The 18,891-nt window shown below is 43.0% G+C and overlaps 1 protein-coding gene across 3 annotated transcripts in view; it reads right to left on the reverse strand.

The window, feature by feature from the left end:
- LOC139392197 (CUB and sushi domain-containing protein 3-like) overlaps nucleotides 1-18,891 on the reverse strand; it is a 634,291-nt gene that overhangs the window by 151,275 nt on the left and 464,125 nt on the right. For all 3 annotated transcript variants that reach the window (XM_071139991.1, XM_071139990.1, XM_071139989.1), the window contains exons 32-33: nucleotides 3,364-3,477; nucleotides 2,376-2,471 (exon numbers count right to left, since the gene is read on the reverse strand). In XM_071139991.1, the coding sequence (XP_070996092.1) occupies nucleotides 2,376-2,471; nucleotides 3,364-3,477 (210 nt within the window). The remainder of the gene's footprint in view (nucleotides 1-2,375; nucleotides 2,472-3,363; nucleotides 3,478-18,891) is intronic.

Raw genomic sequence — 18,891 nt, forward strand, 5'->3', positions numbered from 1 at the left:
GGACAATTTGCAAAAGTTCTAAGAGGCTTGATCATTCTAAGCTTTTTGGGGATATGTGAAGCATCTTGCTGAGCAGGACACCTCTGCGCCTGTGATAGTGCTGAACAGACAGGTTTTTGGGGATATGTGAAGCATCTTGCTGAGCAGGACACCTCTGCGCCTGCGATAGTGCTGAACAGACAGGTTTTTGGGGATATGTGAAGCATCTTGCTGAGCAGGACACCTCTGTGCCTGTGATAGTGCTGAACAGACAGGTTTTTGGGGATATGTGAAGCATCTTGCTGAGCAGGACACCTCTGCGCCTGTGATAGTGCTGAACAGACAGGTTTTTGGGGATATGTGAAGCATCTTGCTGAGCAGGACACCTCTGCGCCTGTGATAGTGCTGAACAGACAGGTTTTTGGGGATATGTGAAGCATCTTGCTGAGCAGGACACCTCTGCGCCTGTGATAGTGCTGAACAGACAGGTTTTTGGGGATATGTGAAGCATCTTGTTGAGCAGGACACCTCTGCGCCTGTGATAGTGCTGAACAGACAGGTTTTTGGGGCCAGGCAACGTCATCAACAGATAGCTAGCTGACAGAAAAATGTAAATGTACCCCTCCTGCTTCTGCACACTAGTGATGACTGTATGTACTCTATGGAAGTGTTTGATGTTCTAAATGTCAGGCATCTAAAAATAATTGTAATTTACAGACCTGCATTACTCTGGAGAGCACTCTGTAACAACATATCAATAAAGGTCTATGTATTTCACTTCCTGTCAGAGTCACACATTCCAATATTTATTACAAGTGGAGGTACTGAATTCAAAGGATCCTAATGTTTATACAGTCATTTCGAACACATAGTGACAGTGGAGTGTAGGCAATCCTTACATGTACAGCTAAACTCAATCCATGCCTCTGGCTTGGCTGGGGTTGGATGAAAGAGACATTTGAATAATGTCATGACAGAGCTGAAATACCCAATATTGGAAGACAGAAAGGGCTTAGTTTTGTATGTATGTTGCCAAAATTAGTATAGCCTCCGAGTCATAAGGACGTCCTAATATGGACACTGTACTTATGAATATTTAAGTATAATCTATGAAATAAACTTTTTCAGGACCCTGTCTTTCAAAGATAATTTGTAAAAATCTAAATAACTTCACAGATCATCATTGTAATCAATGTAATCATTGTTTAAACACTGTTTCCCATGTCAGGGCAATAAATGACAATGTCCATACTGTGAGATGCCTAAGACGGCGCTACAGGGAGACAGGACGGACAGCTGATCGTCCTCGTAGTGGCAGACCATGTCTAACAACACCTGCACAGGATCGGTACATCCGAACTTCACACCTGCGGGACAGGTACATGATGGCAACAGCAACTGCCCGAGTTACACCAGTTACGCACAATCCCTCCATCAGTGGTCAGACTGTCCGCAATAGGCTGAGAGAGGCTGGACTGAGGGCTTGTAGGCCTGTTGTAAGGCAGGTCCTCACCAGACATCACTGGCAACAACGTCGCCTATGGGCACAAACCCACCGTCACTGGATCAGACAGGACTGGCAAAAAGTGATCTTCACTTTTGTCTCACCAGTTTTGTCTCACTCGTTGTTTTGTCTCACCAGGGGTGATGGTCAGATTCGCGTTTATCGTCAAAGGAATGAGAGTTACACCAAGGCCTGTACTCGGGAGCGGGATCGATTTGGAGATGGAGAGTCTGCCATGGTCTGGGGCGGTGTGTCACAGCATCATCGGACTGAGCTTGTTGTCATTGCAGGCAATCTCAACGCTGTGCGTTACAGGGAAGACATCCTCCTCCCTCATGTGGTACCCTTCCTGCAGGCTCATCCTAACATGACCCTCCAGCATGACAATGCCACCAGCCATACTGCTCGTTCTGTGCGTGACTTACTGCAAGACAGAAATGTCAGTGTCCTGCCATGGCCAGCGAAGAGCCCGGATCTCAATCCCATTGAGCACGTCTGGGACCTGTTGGATCGGAGGGTGAGGGCTAGAGCCATTCCCCCCAGAAATGTCTGGGAACTTGCAGGTGCCTTAGTGGAAGAGTGGGGTAACATCTCACAGCAAAAACTGGCAAATCTGGTGCAGTCCATGAGGAGGAGATGCACTGCAGTACTTAATGCAGCTGGTGGCCACACCAGATACTGACTGTTACTTTTTGATTTTGACGCCCCCTTTGTTCAGGGACACATTATTAAATTTCTGTTAGTCACATGTCGGTGGAACTTGTTCTGTTTATGTCTCAGTTGTTGAATCTTGTTATGTTCATACAAATATTTACACATGTTAAGTTTGCTTAAAATAAATGCAGTTGAGGGTGTTTCTTTTTTTGCTGAGTTTATCTATGGGAAGACAAACCTTGGTAGACAAAGTGAAAGCCCTTAGCAGTCTCCGGGCCGACCGTGGTGAACTTTATGGTTATCTGGTTGCCCGTGCTCAAGGGTAGAGACTCTCCTGAAGAAACAAAAATATGGATTTCAATGATCAATCAAACACAACTTACCCACAACTCCACCATACACAAACATTTCACAGGATGAAAGGTTATTCTTCTGATTGATGTGCAGGTTGGCTGTACAACAACTGATGATCCGACCCAGTTAAAGATAAATGTATCAGACTCCATAGGATTAATCAATCATGTTGATCTGATCGGGCGTTATTTAACTCTGATGCCTGCTGTGCTGAACTAATCAGCTGTTAGTTCAATGTTATACTTGAACAGAACCTTAAGAGTCAACAAGGGATTCATGCTTTGATAGAAGACCTTATTGATTGCCAATGGACCCCTTTCATTCCACCTAGTCGTCTGCCTCTTCTTCTTCCTCTTCTTCTTCTTCTTCTTCTTCTTCTTCTTCACAGTCTCCCTGGAACTTTGGTGGTCTTATTCCCGATAGAAACGGGGGAAATGTACAGCCTTTTATTAGCACTTACCTGTTCGTTAAGAGCATCTCATAAGGTGCTGCTGTTTACATGGAAAAGATCACGTCATTTTCCCTCCGTCATATACACACACAAGCAAGCAACGTACACACATGCACACACATACCAACGCACACACGCACGGCTCAATAGCTCAGCGTGACTGAGGGTATGGACCCAAGGGGAACAGATGCTTTGCTGATAAATACTTTGTGTGGAGACTAAAGTGATACTGAATAAACGGGTCCAATATGTGACTAATGTATGGCTCTTGGGATGTGGCTATAAAGCAATTCTTGAACAATAACTCAGCCCAGAACCCCGAACAGCAAGCATAGTGACAAAAAGGAAAATCTCCAGAACAAAGTTAAGTGGCGCTTTCACTGACGTGTCTGTCGTTGTGTTGTGTTGCTCTTTGTATTACCTGAGTGGGAGCCAGAGAGAGAAGACAGGAGTGGAGACTGCTGCGTAGGCCCATCATAAATGTCCACAACGTCATTGAGTGATGTCTGGAACAAGACAAATTGCCCAAACAGCACTAAAAGAGAGAAAGAGAGAAAAGAGAAAGAAGTCTTTAACTAATTCAAATACTAACAAAAAAGCTAGCACCATTGTGTTAACACAATTCATAATTTCACACCAAGCTATCAAAATAGAAACGAGACCGTTACTAGTTGTCACAGGTGTACTGGCTGTTTAGAAAATGCATGAGAGCTAAATTGTGACATCTATTGTAAGCATAGTCTCAGCGGATGGTAGGTACTAAAGCATGGCAAAATAGATCACAATGTGTCATTATACAATTACTGTTTTGTCAACTGCTCCTCCTCTCTTTTGCAATGAGCATATTGAGCTGCTTTAGAAAAAATTACATTGTGCTAATAACATCACAAAAGTACATCATTATTCTTCATTACAACAGCAGTGGGCGTAAAACTGTGGCAGGGAATCCCCAAGGTAACTGCACTGTATGTTTATTTAAATCTTTTAATTGGAAACCTCTCTGAGAGTCTCTTAGTGTTCTGAGCAAAGCCGCATTACACTGGTGCACACTGTGGGCTTCCTCTCAACTGTACACAGTAACACAGAAATATCCTTATTTACCCTCCCTAACCACTTTGATAGCGTCACTGTGAAAGCAGAAAACTCTTTACCCAGCCAAGTCATTAGCATAACAAAACTCTACTGTATTTGCCCTGAATTGTTACGAAATGACAATTTGCGATTTGATGCTGAGACTACTTCTTCTCGGGAGAAACCGTATGGTGTAAGTCACTTAGTTGCTGATTTCTCTAACTTCATGTTCCCACTGACCCAAATTCTCTTTGGTTTCCAAGAAGTAAGCCCAATGATGGATGCCCAGTTGGACATTTCCAGTAACTTTTGATTTTGAAATTAGGAGATCCAAATCACATGTGTAATCACTTAATATATGAGATTAGGGTGAGCATTTATGACACTCACTTGCACCATCTTGCCCTACTAACTGTCTATTAGGGAGTCAGTTAATCATTTTACTGCCGTGGGCTAAATCAGGGTCACACAGAGGGTTTCTTGGTATTCTTAAATAAAGTATACACATCACACAGATGGTTATGGTCTTAAATAAAAGAAGAAGACACCTGTACCATGTCAGATATAGAGTTGAAATGTACTACATTTTGAGTTTGCATCCCAATATTACACTTTATATACATCACAGAAGACTGAAATATAACAAAATGGTTTGACATAGAAACACTGGATTTGAAGCAAAAATTAAATCAATAAAGTGGTATTAATTCATTATTAATTATCGGCCCCTTGAGGCCGATTTGGTCTTTTGACTGCAGGAAAGGGCTACGGATGCTAATGAATCTACAGTATCTATGCATCTACATAATAGTATGCTTATAGGACTGCTATGTTGTGATTAAGCCCAAAGCTTCTTTGGTTAGTGATGCACAAGAGATGGGTCATTACACCCCATGGCCATCCCAATAGCAAATATACTGTATGGAGGTCATACATACATCTTGCCTGATTCCCTTTGATTTGTTGCTTTGATGAAATGGTATCTTTACAATAACAGTCACCCTGGGAAACAGATTCGGGACCGTATGTATCATGCGTCCGAAAGTAGGAGGGCTGATTAAGGATCCGTTTTGCCTTTTAGATCGCAATGAATAACATTGCATGGAAGGGAGGGCTGATCCTAGATCAGCACTCTTACTCTGAGATGCTGGATACATACAACCCTTGTCTAATACTATATACAGTTGCTTTTGAATTGCAACAATCCATACTTTTTACCAGAAAAGTATTACAGATTTGAATCTGTATTTAAACAGAAACATAAGAAATTATGAGATTTGCCAGGATGTTTTACCCAAGTTAAGAGTAGTGCCTTTGAGTTGTATGCCTAAATAGACAAGATGAGTGTGTGCGCGACTCCTCATGCATATATTTAGTACAGGACAGGGAAAACACAAACACGCGCAATTGGGCATGTACCAACAAGGCCATTATTGATGGGCCTTTATTCATGATATGCTGACGAGCCCCTGCACAGAGGCTACGTTCCAAATAGCACCTTCAATAACACAAGATGAGAGAAATGCTAACTATCACTGCAACACGTCTGTATCGCCTGAACGCACAATAAGAAGCATAGGCCAATAGTTTTGGTTAGGGAAGAGCATATGTAATTTTAACGTAGGCATAATAGCCTACGATCCAGTTTTAATTCCATTGTGTTTGGGGAGTGTGGGTTTATAGTGTGGGGAGAAGTCCAACAGCTTTGTGTTAAAATGTCAGTATTTGTAGCAGTCATGGTATTGTACTACTGTACACACACAGACCTCCCTCCCCAAACGCCATACCACTGGCAACCTCAGCCTCCCCACTCCAATACTGGGCCCATGTCAGGGGAAAAAGCTCAAACCTTCCCCAGGGAATGTGCTTTGTTGAACGGAACAGAGAGAACAGAGAGACCATGGTCCATTTACAGAGTACTGTGTCTGGGAGGGAGGCCGGGAGACTAACTTTCTCTTCAGCAGACACGTACTGTAGAGCGGCACAGCTTTATGTGTTGGAGCGATGCATGTTTTTGGGAAGTATTGTCCCAGATGCGAATTCAATAAATACCCAATATTTAATTGAAAATTCCTCTCGTCTTACGGCCTTGATATCAAAGCTCACTCTAATGTCTTGCAATGTAACAAGAAAATTTGTGCCAATACCAAATAGACTAAAACAACTGTATGCCACGGAATCCGGAGAAGACCTGAGTACCAGTTTGACAACAGCTCACCCTATGGTTTGTGCCATCCTTCAGATTTCAGACCCAAACCTCCTAAAAGGAAAAGTAGGCCAACTTTCACATCTGTGTTAGCTCTTGCCATTTTTACTTAGTTTAGTCAAGCTTATGTATCAGCATATTGGCCTTCATCAGAGCCTTTGTGACCCATTCCTCATTTGAATAGGTTTCAGTGTGCACTCCAGGTAAGGACACCAGTTTTTCAGGGACATATTTGATCAGTTGAAACAATAACAAAGAAAACTCCCTGCCACTTGTATTGGTAAACAGTTGAGGGATTGGGCTTGAGAAATGTAACCATCTTCAAATTCATGGGCTATGGATAAAAAGACTGACCGTCCATGATATCAAAACCATGTTTTGAGGCTGTACAGTGCTTGTTTACGTTTACTTTGTTTACAAACATTGGAGTAAAACAAGCTTATATTTGGGGTTCTGAACTAAACTCAAGTTATTCTTCAAGAATCAAAGGGTACATATCATAAATGTGTAAGTCCGACAATGGATGTAGCAACTGCCTCAAAAAAGAGTTCACATGAAAAATCTTAGACAGAATACTCACACGCTGAGTTGTACCACTCAAAGTCATGTTCATACATAGCCCAGATATTTTGCTACAAAGCCAACTGCCTGACAAGCAGAGAGACAAGCTCCTCGTTGCACAAGCAGCTAGGGTGAACCCTGTCTTCCAGCCATGCTCTCTCACACACACGCACGCACGCACGCGCACACACACACACACACACACACACACACACACACACACACACACACACACACACACACACACACACACACATACATACAGTTAGCACTTCCAGAGCTAAGTGCTCCAGCGCAGTGCCCACAAGCAGAGGCTGCGTCCCAAACGGCACCCTATTCCCTAAGTATTGCACTCATTTTGAAGAACCCATAGGGCTAGTAGTAAGAGTAGGGTGTCATTTGGAACATAGCCTTAAACACCTAGCTCTAAACACCTAGCTCAGCACTATTTCAGGAAGTAGTTTCAACAAACAGACCTCCGCCACACGAGATTGCCCTTTACCAAACGCGTCTCGCTCACTTAACATGTTCTGACAGATGCTTCCGAGGTTATATGGAAATGAAACCGATGATTAATTCAGATTCCCTTTTCCGTCCTTTTTCTTAGGCGTTAAGATACCTCTCTAAAATAAAAGACCTTGCAGTTGCCGTTTTGTTTCTGGTTCGTTGTCTCCCCTGATGGTGCCTTGGTTGGAACAGATTTCCATTTCATCCGTTCTTTAAGGTACAGAGGGAGAGAGGGAGAGAGAGAAAAAGATGGAGACTTCTCTGAGATGAATGAGGACCTATAGCTGATGTTATCATGCTCAACAGCAGTGTCTACCACCACCAACGTGTGCACACACGCACGTATGCGCACACACACACACACACACACACACACACACACACACACACACACACACACACACACACACACACACACACACACACACACACACACACACACACACACACAGCCAAGGTACAGTCGTGGAAATACCGAACAGAAGTGTTAAGGGCAGGCACAATACCCCATTGTACAAAGCATACAATTACCATCTGTAAGATGCAAAGTGTAAACATACATCGACTCAAGGTCGAACAGAAGCGCGACTTCTTTGGCTGAATTAATTATATTCAAATGCTATAACTTTCCCAACTTTCCCAGGTACAATGTTGAATATCAAATGTTGACACTGAAATAATGTGTGCAATAGCCATCATGGCTTTCATTTAAAACCCTTTCAACCTCTAAAGTGCAAAATAAACACAATTAATGATGGGAGACATGAGAAAATCTCCTCTGTGCCAAAAGCTCCCAATCCAAGCATAAAACAGGGAATACATACAGTATTACTGCAATATAAACGCCTTGGCTTAATGCGATTCACTCTTCAATGACCTTGCAGCAGAAGGGAAGCTCTCTGAATGTCACACTGGACTAGAATCTCAGTCTGCAGTATTCATGAAATCAGTGGAATAGGGCCAATAATAATCAGGCGAGGGGCTGGGATCTTGAAAATGTCTAATATTGAAAGGAATTCATTATCTGGGACCTGCGTCCGTGGGATAAGGAGCTAGAGGACAAAAGGGTAATCACCCCAGCGTTGGTCCGTGCTGCCGTTGGGTGGCCTGCTGGTGTTCTGACTGTACAGCTAGATAGAGCTTCTGTACACACACACAGGGCCGTGGTACATCTACCCCCCTCGCCAACCTATGCACACGCACACATGCACATGCACATACACACGTCACACACACACAAACGCACAGACACACAAACACGCACCCAAACTACCGGCGCCCCAACGTGGTAGATATACATTACCAACAAGATCTCATAGTTTCCCTTTGAAATTCCACGTATTATGGATATTTTTGATGCATTCGTTCTGCATGGTTACTGGGTTAAAACAGAAACAACTCAAAGGTTAACAGTTTAGTACAAAATAATAAAAAACGTATCATCAAGTATTTTCACGGCTTGCTAGAGCACTGTGAACTACAGTGGTACAGTGGTCTAAGCAGGGTGCTCTGGCTCCAGTTATAATGAGTTTGCGGCCAGTGGTGCATAATCGCAAAAACTACACATTTGTTAGTGCCGCTGAAGGCATGTATCAATATATATCAATATGGGGACCTTTTCAAACATCTGAAATCTAAGTCTAGTGATCTAGTGATCAGGCTGAGCTATACCCCCTCGTCTAGCAGCATGTTTTCCCAGTCAGGACTCCTCAGTCAGTCAGGACTCAGTCATTCAGGACTCAGTCGGTCTGGACTCAGTCCTCTAACTAGATGTCTTTGGAGATAACACCTCAGTCAAGCCACAGGGATAAAAGGATGGTGAGACAAATAGCACCCATTTGGGATGCAACCTAGCTATTTGCCTCAAAGGGTTTCGTTTAGCAGGTGTATCCCTTTCCTGCAGTCAATGACCAAAATCTTTGGCCTCATGGGTTGAACGTTATTAATATATTTCATAATTTCATAATTAAAAACGACAAAAACCCAGTGATTCTATGTCAAACAGTTGTGCTATATTTCAGTCTTCTGTAGTGTATATAAAGTGTAATATTGGAATGCAAACTCAAAATGTAATACATTTAAAATCTATATCTGACATGGTAGAGGTGTCTTCTTTTTCTGGATCCCATAACCATGTGTGTGAGGTGTATACTTTTGTTTCAAAGTAGATGTGTTTAAGACTACCAAAAAACACTCTGTGTGACCCTGACTTAGCCCACTGCAGTCTAACCCTTTACCCTAACCCTAATCCTAATTTTAACCCTTTACCCTAACCCTAATCCTAATTGTAACCCTAACCCTAAACCTAACCCCTGAACTTAAAATAGCCTTTTTCCTGATAGGGACGTGGAAAATGTCCCCACAAGGAAGAATTGTCCTTGTTTTCCTATCCTTGTGGGGACTATTTTAGAATAGAAGAACCAACCCATTCACACACACACACACACTCACACACACGCACACACAGTACATGATCTTTCCATTTCATAATCATCTCTCGCTTTCTCTGGCCGGCCTGCTCTGTTTTGAGTGCAGTGTGTGTGTGTAATGTGAGTGGCTGCTGCCTGAACAATCCCCATCTGAACTCTTTGCTCTCCCACTTCGACATAGATATCAAACACAGAGTCCCATATGAGCCCTGGCTGGAGTGGGGTAATGCTTCGATCCAGGGGCTTCAGATCCATGCCTCCCCCCCCCCCCCCCGGGCACCCCTCTACCTGGGGCAGGCTGCCACAGGACCTCCCTGGGCTGGAGCAGCCCTATCCTGGAGCCAATCTCAGACAAGGCCCAGGCCCCGGCCTACACAGCCCATTAATCCTCATTCCCCTTGGTGCCCTCCATGGCTCACAGATAAATCCGACTCTCTTTGTTGTGGATCAGGACAGCTCAGGGCTCGATGAATTCACAGGGCGAGAAACTTTCTGTCTGTGACACGCGCACATGCACACACACATTGGGTTCTGTCATCTCTCACCACTGGTGAACTTGACTTTTTCTCAGACACCCTTGTCTCTTTCTGTTCTGTTCGTCACTATCCCTCCAAAGGGAATAATTCACAACATGAAACATTGGACATGAAGCGCTCTGTGTGTTTACTGACACTGCACCAAATAATTGTGTACTCCGAATTATTCTTACACCTCTGAAGACTCTTCCTTGCCACTCAGAGGATTTAAAGTATTTTATCTGTGATGACTAAAATCAGCGTTATCTGGAGACTGTTTGATAATGGTAACACAGAGTGTTTACACCACTCAATGGGGAGCCTACTGTAGATCCAGAGCCACTGAGTCCAGGCTGAGACAAAGTGCCACCAGTAACAGTTTGTAGATGTATGTAACATGCTGACCAGACCGGACACGTCGCGTGCGCGAGCGTCGCAAAATAAATTTAGAAATCCATATTATTGCACCCACACTGCTTGCGCGCGCCAACGAGCGTCTGCGTTGCCAAGGGCTAAAATAGAACTCCTTTCTATTTCTGATGCAGATCACGCTGAAAGTCCTGGCTCTCCCATCTCCTCATTGGTTTATAGAAGCAGGTACCCCCGTGCCATCTCCTCATTGGTTATACCCACGTGGGTGATTGAAAGACGAACTGTTTTGCCGGTAGTCGTAGTAAAAGTGTAGATGCCAATCACCATATAAGTTCAAAGATGAAAAAGCCCAGATGGAGGAGAGAAGACTAGAAACGATTCGGTTGGCCGTTTTATGTGTGGAATAATTGTTGGAGTAGAAGACCTTGTGCATTTCAGGTAAAATAACAACTCAATGTTTATATCCTAGGACAAATTAGCTAGCAACAGCAAGCTAGCTAAATATGACAAATTAGCTAGCAAGTGCAAGCTAGCTAGATAGGACAAATTAGCTAGCAAGTGCAAGCTAACTAGCTAAATTGCCATACATGTTTAATGCTTTTCGACCTGTCCCCAAATTAATGTCATTGGTTCAGAGTTTTTAAAAAATTTTAACCTGCGTGTCGTGATTGCTTTTGGTGTAGGGGGACAAAATAAATGTATGCACGATAGCGCATGCACGCAGCCGGTTTGGGTTCCCACCTCACCATTGACACAGCAATATATTGAGATGCATTGTGTTTGTGCAGTGCTATCTGATTCAGTGATCCAGACATCATCAATAGACCATGCCCAGGCATGCTATGTGTTCCATCCTCAATCATTCTTCACAAAATAACATTGTGTCGTTTTGTGAGAGTCACTATTCCCATTGTTCCATCATGCTGTACCATCAGACATGTACTTTAAGTGGTGGTGAGTGAGTTTGTGTGTTTGCCTGAGAGAGAGAGAGAGAGAGAGAGAGAGAGAGAGAGAGAGAGAGAGAGAGAGAGAGAGAGAGAGAGAGAGAGAGAGAGAGAGAGAGAGAGAGAGAGAGAGAGAGAGAGAGAGAGAGAGAGAGAGAGAGAGAGAGAGAGAGAGAGAGAGAGAGAGAGAGAGAGAGAGAGAGAGAGAGAGAGAGAGAGAGAGAGAGAGAGAGAGAGAGAGAGAGAGAGAGAGAGAGAGAGATCCCCCCCAATAGAATCCCCATCCTAAAGGGGGAGCTCAACCATTTCCAGGCCCAGTGACATGTAGGGCTGTGGCGCCCTAAATGCCAGAACTGGTCAAGAACCTGACACTCTTAGTAGACAAACACTTACCTGGAGGTGATAGCATTCCCTCCCAAATATGCCCCCCTAGACACAACTATGACAAAACAACCCCAAAAACGGGTCATAACTCCTGCAGCCCTGTCACACATGGAGTCTGTACATAGTCAATGGTAGGCTTCGAGGGGACTCTTACAGTAGGTACACTTACAGCTCATATCTTGGCATTAGTACTGTAGATTACTTTATCACTGACCTCAACCCAGAGTCTCTCAGAGTGTTCACTGTCAGCCGACTGACACCTCTATCAGATCACAGCAAAATCACAGTCTACTTGTACAGAGCAATACTCAATCATGAGGCATAAATGCCAAAGGAACTGCATAATATAAAGAAATGCTATAGATGGAAGGAAATGAGTGTAGAAACTTACCAAAAAATAATTAGGCAACAACAATTTCAATCCCTTCTAGACAACTTCCTGGACAAAACATTAGTGAAGGTGTAAACTTCGCAGTAGAAAACTTAAACAGTATATTTGACCTCACAGCTTCCCTATCAAATATACAAATGTCAGGCAGACAACCTAAGAACAACAATGACAAATGGTTTGATGAAGAATGCAAAAACCTTATGAAAGAAATTGAGAAACATGTCCAACCAAAAACCTAGAGACCCAGAAAACCTGAGCCTATGCCTTCACTATGGTGAATCACTAAAACAATAGAGAAATACACTACTGAAAAAGAAGGAACAGCATGTCAGAAGCCAGCTCAATGTATTTGAAGAATACATAGAATCTAATCACTTCTGGGAAGATTGGAAAACACTAACCAAACAACAACACAAAGAGTTATCTATCTAAAACAGAGATGTATGGATAAACCACTTATCCAATCTGTTAGGCTCTATAACAAAGAACAAACAGAAAAAATACATATACATGATCAAATACAAATATTAGAACCAACTATTAAAGACTACCAGAACCCACTGGATTCTCCAATTACATTTAATTAACTATATGACAAAATACAAACCCTCCAACCCAAAAAGGTCTGTGGTGTTGATGGTATCCTAAATGAAATTATAAATTATACAGAACACAAATTCCAATTGGCTATACTATTACTCTTTAACATCATCCTCAGCTCTGGCATCTTCCCAAATGTTTGGAACCAAGGACTGATCATCCCAATTCACAAAAGCAGAGACGAATTTGACCCCAATAACTATTGTTGTCACACCCTGATCTGTTTCACCTGTTTCCCCATTATCCCCAATGTATTTATACCTGTGTTTTCTGTGTGTCTGTTGCCAGTTTGTCTTGTGTGTCAAGTCAACCAGCGTTTTTGTTCTCAGCTCCTGCTTTTCCCAGTCTCTCTTATTCTTGCCCTCCTGGATTTGACCCTTGCCTGTCCTGACTCTGAGTCCATCTGCCTGACTACTCTGCCTGCCATCCTGTACCTTTGCCATACCTCTGGATTGTTGACCTCTGCAAACCCTGACCCTGAGCCTGCCTGCCGTCCGATACCGTTGCCCCACCTCTGGTTACTGACCCCTGCCTGCCTTGACCTGTCTATTACCTGCCCCTGTAGGAATATTAAACCATTGTCAATTCAACGTGTCTGCATCTTGTTCTTACCTTGATTCCTGATAATCGTGGGATATATATCAGCAGCAACCTTGGGAAAATCCTCTGCATTATCATTAACAGCAGACTTGTGCATTTCCTCAGTGAAAACAAAGTCCAAATGTCAAATTGGCTTTTTACCAAATTACCGTACAGCAGACCACGTATTCTCCCTGCACACCCTAATTTCCAAACAAACAAAGAAAAATAAAGGCAAAGTCTTCTCATGTTTTGTTCATTTCAAAAAAGCGATCAACTCCATTTGGCATGAGAATCTGCTATACAAATGAATGGAAAGTGATGTTGGGGGAAAAACATACAATCCATGTACACAACCAGTGTGCCGTTAACTATAATTGGTAAAAAAACACACACATTTCTTTCCACAGGGCCGTGGGGTGAGACACAGATCCAGCTTGAGCCCCACCCTCTTCAACATAGGTATAAACTAAATGGCAAGGGCACTAGAACAGTCTGCAGCACCCGGCCTCACCCTACTAGAATCTGAAATCAAAAGTCTACTGTTTGCTGATGATCTGATGCTTCTGTCCACAGCCAAGGACAGCAGCACATAGATCTTCTGCACAGCTTCTGTCAGACCTGGGAACTGACAGTAAATCTTAGTAAGACAAAAATAATGGTGTTCCAAAAAAGGTACAGTTGCCAGGACCACAAACACAAATTCCATCTAGACACCATTGCCATATAGCACACAAAAAAAATATATGTCCCTCGGCCTAAACATCAGCGTCACAGATAACTTCCTCAAAGCTGTGAACAATCTGAGAGACAAAGCAAGAAGGAACTTCTACCTCATTAAAAGGAACATAAAATTTGACATACAAATTGAGATCTGACTAAAAATACTTGAATCAGATATAGAACCCATTGCCCTTTACGGTTGTGAAGTCTGGGGTCCGCTCACCAACCAAGAATTAATCAAATGGGAGAAACACCAAATTGAGACTCTGCATACAGAATTCTGCAAAAATACCCTCCACAATGTAAAACACCAAATAATACATGCAGAGCAGAATTAGGACGACACCCGCTAATGATCAAAATCCAGAAAAAAGCCATTAAATTCTGCAGCCACCTAAAATGAAGCAATTCCCAAACCTTCCATAACAAAGCCATCACCTACAGAGAAATTAACCTGGAGAAGAGTCCCCTAAGCAAGCTGGTCCTGGGGCTCTGTTCACCAACACAAACAGACCTCACAGAGCCACAGGACAGCAACACAATTAGACCAAACCAAATCATGAGAAAACAAAAAGATAATTACTTGACACATTGGAAATAATTAACAAAAAAACTGAGCAAACTAGAATGCTATTTGGCCCTAAACAGAGATTACACAGTGGCAGAATACCTGACCTCTGTGACCCAAAATTAAGGAAAGCTTTGACTATGTACAGACTCAGTGAGCATAGCCTTGCTATTGAGAAAGGCCTCAGTAGGCAGACCTGGCTCTCAAGAGAAGACAGGCTATGTGCACACTGCCCACAAAATGAGGTGGAAACTGAGCTGCACTTTTTAACCTCCTGCTAAATGTATGACAATATTAGAGACACATATTTCCCTCAGATTACACAGATCCACAAAGAATTCAAAACAAAATCCAATTTTGATATTCTCCCATATCCACTGGGTGAAATACCAGTGTGCCATCACAGCAGCAAGATTTGTGACCTGTTGCCACAAGAAAATGGCAACCAGTCAAGAACAAACACCATTGTAAATACAACCCATATTTATGTTCATTTATTTTCCTTTTTGTACTTTAACTATTTGCACATTGTTACAACACTGTATATAGACATAATATGACATTTGAAATGTCTTTATTCTTTTGGAACTTTTGTGAGTGTAATGTTAACTGTAAATGTTTTTATTGTTTATTATGTTTATTCTATACATATGTTTCCTATGACAATAAAGCCCCTTAAATTGACATTGAAATGTAATTGAGAGAGAGAGAGCGACAGAGCGAGGGAGGGAGGGAGGGAGGGAGGGAGGGAGGGAGGGAGGGAGGGAGGGAGGGAGGGAGAGAGAGAGCGAGAGCGAGAATATCATGTACTGTTTCTGGTGGTGACAGAGAAATCAGGATAGCCATGCAACACAACAAAGGCAGAAAGAGAGAGAGCGTGATAAGAACAGTGGTAGAAAGAATGATAGAAGCAAACAGATAATGTCCAAGTTGCAAAAGAACACATTGGTCTATCTCAGTGTCGTTCTAGATGGACAGTCTATCCTTTATAAAAGCACACTACAATAATACTCAGTCATGCTCTCTCTCCCTCACCCTCTATCTGTCCCTCTCCCTCTCAGGATAAAAGCTTCTTATCTCTCTTTCTTCCTCTCCTGCTCTCTCTCTCTCTCTCTCTCTCTCTCTGATTGCTGGGTGTGTTGTGTTGTGGAGGGGCCTGGATAGACTATAAGAGCATACTGTTTCTCTTTCTTCCTTTTACTCTCTCTCTCTCTCTCTCTCTCTCTCTGAGTGTTGGGTGTGTTTTGTAGGGGCTGGGCTTGAGTGGTAGCATATAAGAGCCTCCAGGCTGTGCCTCGTCTTATCCTCACATTAACATTCCATCCATCTGCAGGATTTGGAGCCTGTCTGTTCTCTCTCTCTCTCTCTCTCGCTCTCTCTCTCTGTACAAAGCAGTCATCAGTCTCTCTGTGTGTTCTACCCACCATCCTCTCCACCGGAGAAGAGCCCTGGACCCCAGGGGCCACACAATGTCAACAGCCCTCCACAGCCCCTCCACAGGGGTCCAGGACAGGCCTCTGAGCCACAGAATCAGACCCAGAACTGACCTGTTTGCCAATGTTTGTAACAATGATGAAAAAAAGTACATTAAATCGCTATTGACTGCCTGTCTGTGGCTTGCTTGTTTGATATGCTATGTAGGCCACAAATAGCTAACTCCCTCCTGAAAAAAGAACATGAAATTGCTAGACAACCTGTTTGTGTCCTGCTTATGTTTGCTTTAGTCTGATGTTACAACAGAGGAGTGACAGCACTAACAATGGAGGAGTGACTGAGCACTGAGCAGCAGCTGAAAAGTGGTAGGCTAGTGGATCCTGCATGCGCAGAAATCTCTTTTTTTTTGCAACAGCAAGTTGTGTTCCAGAAAATCCGGAACCGCAGCCACTCCGTTATCCGTTAAGGACATAGCGGGCCATTTGGAATGAAGCTGTAGAGATGGCTTACTAATCAGACAAGGACAAACAACTCATCTTAGCCTGTTTTGAATGGCTGCTTTAGATAAATGCAGTACATGGACATGTAGAGAAACAGATGACACACAGTGTATCATACACAACAGGTCGTGCTTCATGGTGATTTGCATTTGGGTGAACTGATGTGTCCTTGGATTGAGATGTCCAAAAAGTCTGGACCGGTACTTAAAATCCACCGATGCCGTTGAAATACTGATCATCTGATATCAATTATTAATCCTGTTAATAATTGATCATCTATGAATAAGACCAATACGTATTTCATCTGCCCACTTTCAGTCTCTCTCTATAATGACATCACTTGGGAACCACCACTGGTGGCAAGAGTTAAAATATCTTTCCCATGACAAAGAAAATAAGTGACATATTCTTTGATTACAGTCAACAGTGAGAAGCACTGAGATATCCATGGTGTGACTGGCTTTCAAGCCAAACACTTTAACATGCTCTTAGTGCCTTCCCTTCTCTCCTGTCTGTTTCTCGTGTGCCTTGAGTTATGTTACACTGGGTTTGATGTTTTCACTCTAGGCTTTCACAGCCTTATGCAGTCTGGAGGGACTCACAGTTAGGGAGAGAGGGAGGGGGAGAGAGTGAGAGAGACAGAGAGACAGAGAGAGAGATCTGATGTAAGAAAATAAAGAGATATGGTGTTTGTCCACTGAGAGCTTAGGTCAGCTCACTGAATGCCTTCAGGAGCTACTGGGAAAAGAAAAAACTGAGCAATGGAAAGATTTCACTCAAAATCTGCTGAATCAGAATTTAAATCCCAAATTCTGCGCAGAATCATCCAAGCCCAAGCCAAACAAGGTATTATAACAACAATGTGAATTCTCCATAAACCAGCTTGGAGCTGCAAGAGCGCTCATCACTCATGCCTCTTTGAATGGACTGACAGTCAGATGGCAATCGGATTAGTTGGTTTGCCATCAGTCTCCAGTTTTGCTGATATTTTACATCCTGGTTTAGTGACTGCAATTGGTCCTCTCCACCACTCTTGAGCTCAAGCTAATACAGTAATAGCACTGTGTTGGTAAGGTTTGAAGGTTCTCTTAACTTTATGAATACATTGTTATTATTACATTATAATGAGTCTTTATATAACCCGTTTTCACATTATTTACAGGAATTCATGAGTGGGCCATGAGAGGTCCAAAATACAGATAGTTTACTCACATTGTATATTAAATCTTTCCTTACTTAATGTAGTTAATAATATAAAAACACCCCACACACCATTGCACTACAAACTCCTGTTCTTAGTTGTGCGGTGAGGCAGAGATGTCGTATTGGAAAGGCCAATTAATAAACCTTGTTCAAAGTGGAAAGAGAGAGAGTGGGTCAACAAGATTAAGTTCCCCCTTTCAGTTTCAAGTGGAGAACTCTTCTGGTGAGCGAACAGCTCGCCTCACGGGGGAGTTACATCTAGAAATAACCCAGTAGAGATGGATGGATGGAGGAAGGGAGGGAGGAAGCAGCCTTTTACCCTGTACCACACAGATGCCTGGCCTAACACTAAGCAATAAACTAAGCGAGAACCCCACAGAGAGAGGGGAGAGAGAGAGACGAAGAGAAAGAGAGAGAGAGAGAGAACAAAAGAGAGACAGAGAGATACTGTTTATCACTGCACAATGAAGCACTGCTCTGTTATGGGTGGAAAACCTGATGAACATCAGAATTGGTTTCTGAACATATGAGAGAGGATTGAAAGCGGGGAAAAAAAAGCTCTCAGCCTCCTCGCCATCTCACATCAAAGCACAGGTCAACTATAGGCACCGAACCAAGTGCCAGAAAGCAACAGAAGTAGAAGAAACACAGTCATGGCCAGCACAGGTATTGAACCAGCATCTGTAGCAACACAGCTATGCAGAGTCTTAGATCGTTACGCCACTCAGGCGCTGTACAACATGACCGGTCGGGAGTGGGCTACAGTACTACAGTAAGAGCAAAATAATCCTAACAAAATAAAATAATAAAAACCTTAGTGTAACAACTGTTTTAGTAAGTAATACTGAAGTCGTGCACAATTATCAGTTTCTATTTAGGTTTATGTCGCCCATTCATTGTCAGTTAGAGACACAGTAGGGCCCAAAAGCATAATCAGTGCTCTAACTCCCCTTGCGCTGGTC

This window comes from Oncorhynchus clarkii, chromosome 32 (assembly GCF_045791955.1).
Source record: "Oncorhynchus clarkii lewisi isolate Uvic-CL-2024 chromosome 32, UVic_Ocla_1.0, whole genome shotgun sequence".
Classification (NCBI taxonomy): Eukaryota; Metazoa; Chordata; class Actinopteri; order Salmoniformes; family Salmonidae; genus Oncorhynchus; species Oncorhynchus clarkii.